The 3,316-nt window shown below is 40.1% G+C and overlaps 1 protein-coding gene across 1 annotated transcript in view; it reads left to right on the plus strand.

Annotated features, from left to right (window-relative positions):
- The first annotated feature begins 153 nt into the window (after nt 1-153).
- The window catches only part of LOC101855204, a 51,207-nt gene continuing 48,044 nt past the window's right edge, over nt 154-3,316 (plus strand). Inside the window, exon 1 of the mRNA XM_035971215.1 lies at nt 154-397. Within this exon, the coding sequence (XP_035827108.1) occupies nt 392-397 (6 nt within the window). The 5' untranslated portion in view covers nt 154-391. The remainder of the gene's footprint in view (nt 398-3,316) is intronic.

The raw sequence follows: 3,316 nt of genomic DNA on the forward strand, positions 1-3,316 counted from the left end.
AGGGGGGGGGGCTACTGGTTTCTTCCCTAAATCTCAATGTGTGTACACGTAGTCTTGACGCCTTTGTTACTCACATTCTTTGTCAGTGATCACAGGTCAGTCAAGGACTGGTTCTCCAGTGAATTGGCGTGTCCCGCCAAAGTGGACACATTCAAAGTGTGTTCATTTCATTGCTCAGTTTTAAACTTCGACAACCACTCTTTCTCGTTTTCAAACCAGCGTCTTCGGACACTACAGTATAATACTATTAGTTTGTTGGGCTTTTTCTAATGTTGTGTTTCTCTTCTGTGCGTTTGCTGGTCGTTTTATTTCTTGCTACAAGTGTCGAGCGAGCTTGAGACATTGTTGCCAAGAAATCTGAATGTGTTGAAGGATATACACATTTTCGAAGATGGCTGTAAGTAATTTCTAAAAAGAGTGATGATAAAGATGGCCATGATGATGATGATAATAATGATAATAGTAATTATAATGATAATAATAATTATAATTATAATAATAATCATGACGAAAATAATCGTTTAACTAAAAATCAAAACAGTAATGAGCAATATACTCCTACGACCGCTCATATGTACTCATACAACAAACATGGTGAAGAATCTTCGAACCCGCTCTCAAAATTTAGAGAAAAAAAAAGTTTCGTTGCGAAGCAGCCGCAGCCACATTACATTTTGTTGACTTGTCCTGTACAGTCAGTATATCTATGTTATTTTCAATGGCAATAGGATGTTATTTTTGCATGTATACTGACAAACAATAGTCATTAATAACGATGTGCTTAATTTTTCCTATTTATTTTAACTAAACGAATTTTTTTTTTATTTGATGACTTTTTTCTTGAGATGGTATTCAAAGTTGCAAAAAATCAGTAAAAGTACACACTCCAGAATCCACCAACAAAAATCTATTCTATAATAGGGATGAGTTCTGCAGGGGGCCGGCACTTACCGTGACAAGGCCAACTGAGCAAACTTTTCAAGAGTTGGTGCACTTAGAGAACCCAATTGATGACTTACATTTTGGTAAATTTGACAAGGCGTGCTACCTTTTCAGAGCAAAGATCATTTGATAGTTCCAGTCGAGGACTAATTCGAGTCATGTAGAATCCGCCATTATCTTCTTCTGTCGACTATTGAGAATATCGGACTTCAATTTTGGAAGGAGAGGGGTTGGGGAGGGTCTCCCCCCGCCGCTAAAGCCACATACATAACATTTTTGCAAAATACTGAATCAAACTTGTTTTGTATACCCCTCAAAATATCCCCTCCTAAGTGTGTTGTTGATCAACCGGCCCTCTGCGGAACTCCTTCCCCATAATATTGTAAAAGCAACATGTAGTGTTTTAGTGTTACATTTTCTCTTTATTCTGTGAAAAGTTCATGAATATAGAATGAAAACTGGAGGAGCTATTGAAAAAGGTGTATTGTAGAAAAAACGTGTTTCGAGAAAACGGACGATAAAGAAAAAAAGATAGGCTTTATAGGACATGGCAATAACTAACACATTGGCATGCCTGATATGTGACCAAAAGAGGCATTCTGACGATAAACTATGATGATGAGGTGAATTTAAAAAAAAGAAAATTGGTTTACTGAGCACGTCAGTCTTTGAGTTTGAGTGTCCAAGAAGAGTTGTGTGATGAACTATAAGTGGTGGCGGTTGAGTGAGGCCGATAAATTGACACGACGTTAAATCGAGCACCTGCAATCAATGTTTGGACAGATGTGATTGGCTACGTACTTCACGTGGTATTCCAAATACGATCAAGATTTAATGGCTTGTGATAAATTGTTGTGTGTTGTTTAAACATTTATTATATAAGTATTTTCTTTATTGTTTACTTGAACAAGAGCACCTCGGGCACAATCAACCTCTCTGTAGCTGTATTATTAGTGTTATTCATCAGTTCATGCTCTATCATCATCATCATCACTCTGCGCCCCTCGGGGACTCATGCATGCAGGTCTAGATTCATTTGTCAGTGCGATCACTCATCATTTCATTCCGTTCTACATCCCCGTCTTGTGTTTTCCATTTCATTTGTTGATTTCGTCATCACTTGTAACCCCGTTGAATCATTAAAAGTTCATTGATGTTATCCGACAAGTGATGAGTCATTCTTTATGACGACATCAACTGCTGAAGAATAAGTGTTCGGAGTGATACTCACCGACCTATAAGTATAGGCCTAACTCTGATTGCCCTCTCATTAGATCTACCCAATGGCAGTGTCTAAGTACACGATAACCGACAACTCAGGGTCTTTCGACCACCACAACAGCATCATTATTACTTCCACTACCACTATACAGCATCATCATTACTTCCACCACCATTTGCCTTTCCACTTGTTTAATTTGATTTTGTTGAGTGTTGAGTTTTTCTGTAATTTTTTTTTTTTAATCACAAAGCTCAAAACCGACAGCCGTATCCCCTTCCGAACACCTCTTCCCCCATAAGCCGAGAGTGCGATCGCTACGCGCAGTCTCATAGGTCGAAACAATTAACTTTGCCCCCCGGCAAGGTCAGCTCAACTTAGTTTTGTTCATAAACATGACGATCGACGCAGGGAGGGCCAGTTTAGATAGATCTAGTAACTGGATATTAAAGCTCACGTCTCAATTGTTATCATTATAATCGAAAAAATGTTAATGCATGCTGGAAATATTTAGAAACAAGGGTCGGACATCATATGGACTCAAATCAGAGTCAGAATATAATTTTTGTCTATTCGGACTCGAATTGTCACTTCGATTAGTTCGTTATTGTAACCCTGACTTCCAGTTACTCCCATTCAGTTTCGGTTTGACTTTGGAGAGTGCGTAGTCTAAACAGCCGTATGCACTGCTCACAGCCGAACGCTCCGTATCCCGGACTCTAGCATGGAGACCATCAGGAGAGAATGCGTCGCTGTTTCGGGCTCTTCCTCTCTACAGCTTTTCTGACGCACCAAATCCCCTCACCGTTGTGAGGTCTCCATGTTAGTTCGACTGTTTTCCTCTGTTGCCAACTTTAGGATTCATTCCAGCCTGCGTCCTCTCGCTTCAACCTGATCCAGTGACTGGCTTTCTCTGCTGTCTCCTGAAGGGAGTTTGTGTGTTCGTTGCTTTTCTTTGCAGTAAGTCCTGCCACTCTCATCCACTTATGGGCGCTTGTTGCTACCCTTGGGTAAAAGAAAATGTTCAGGGAACGTAGCTTTTTTAAGAGTATCTGAGAAAAGGAATGAATGGAGAACCATGATCGCCGATGTCTGCCGCAGAGCTGGCTCTGGATGAATGAACCTTCCTCATTCTCACCTTCTCTCTCTCTCTCT

The sequence above is a fragment of the Aplysia californica genome, unplaced genomic scaffold, assembly GCF_000002075.1.
Source record: "Aplysia californica isolate F4 #8 unplaced genomic scaffold, AplCal3.0 scaffold00398, whole genome shotgun sequence".
Classification (NCBI taxonomy): Eukaryota; Metazoa; Mollusca; class Gastropoda; order Aplysiida; family Aplysiidae; genus Aplysia; species Aplysia californica.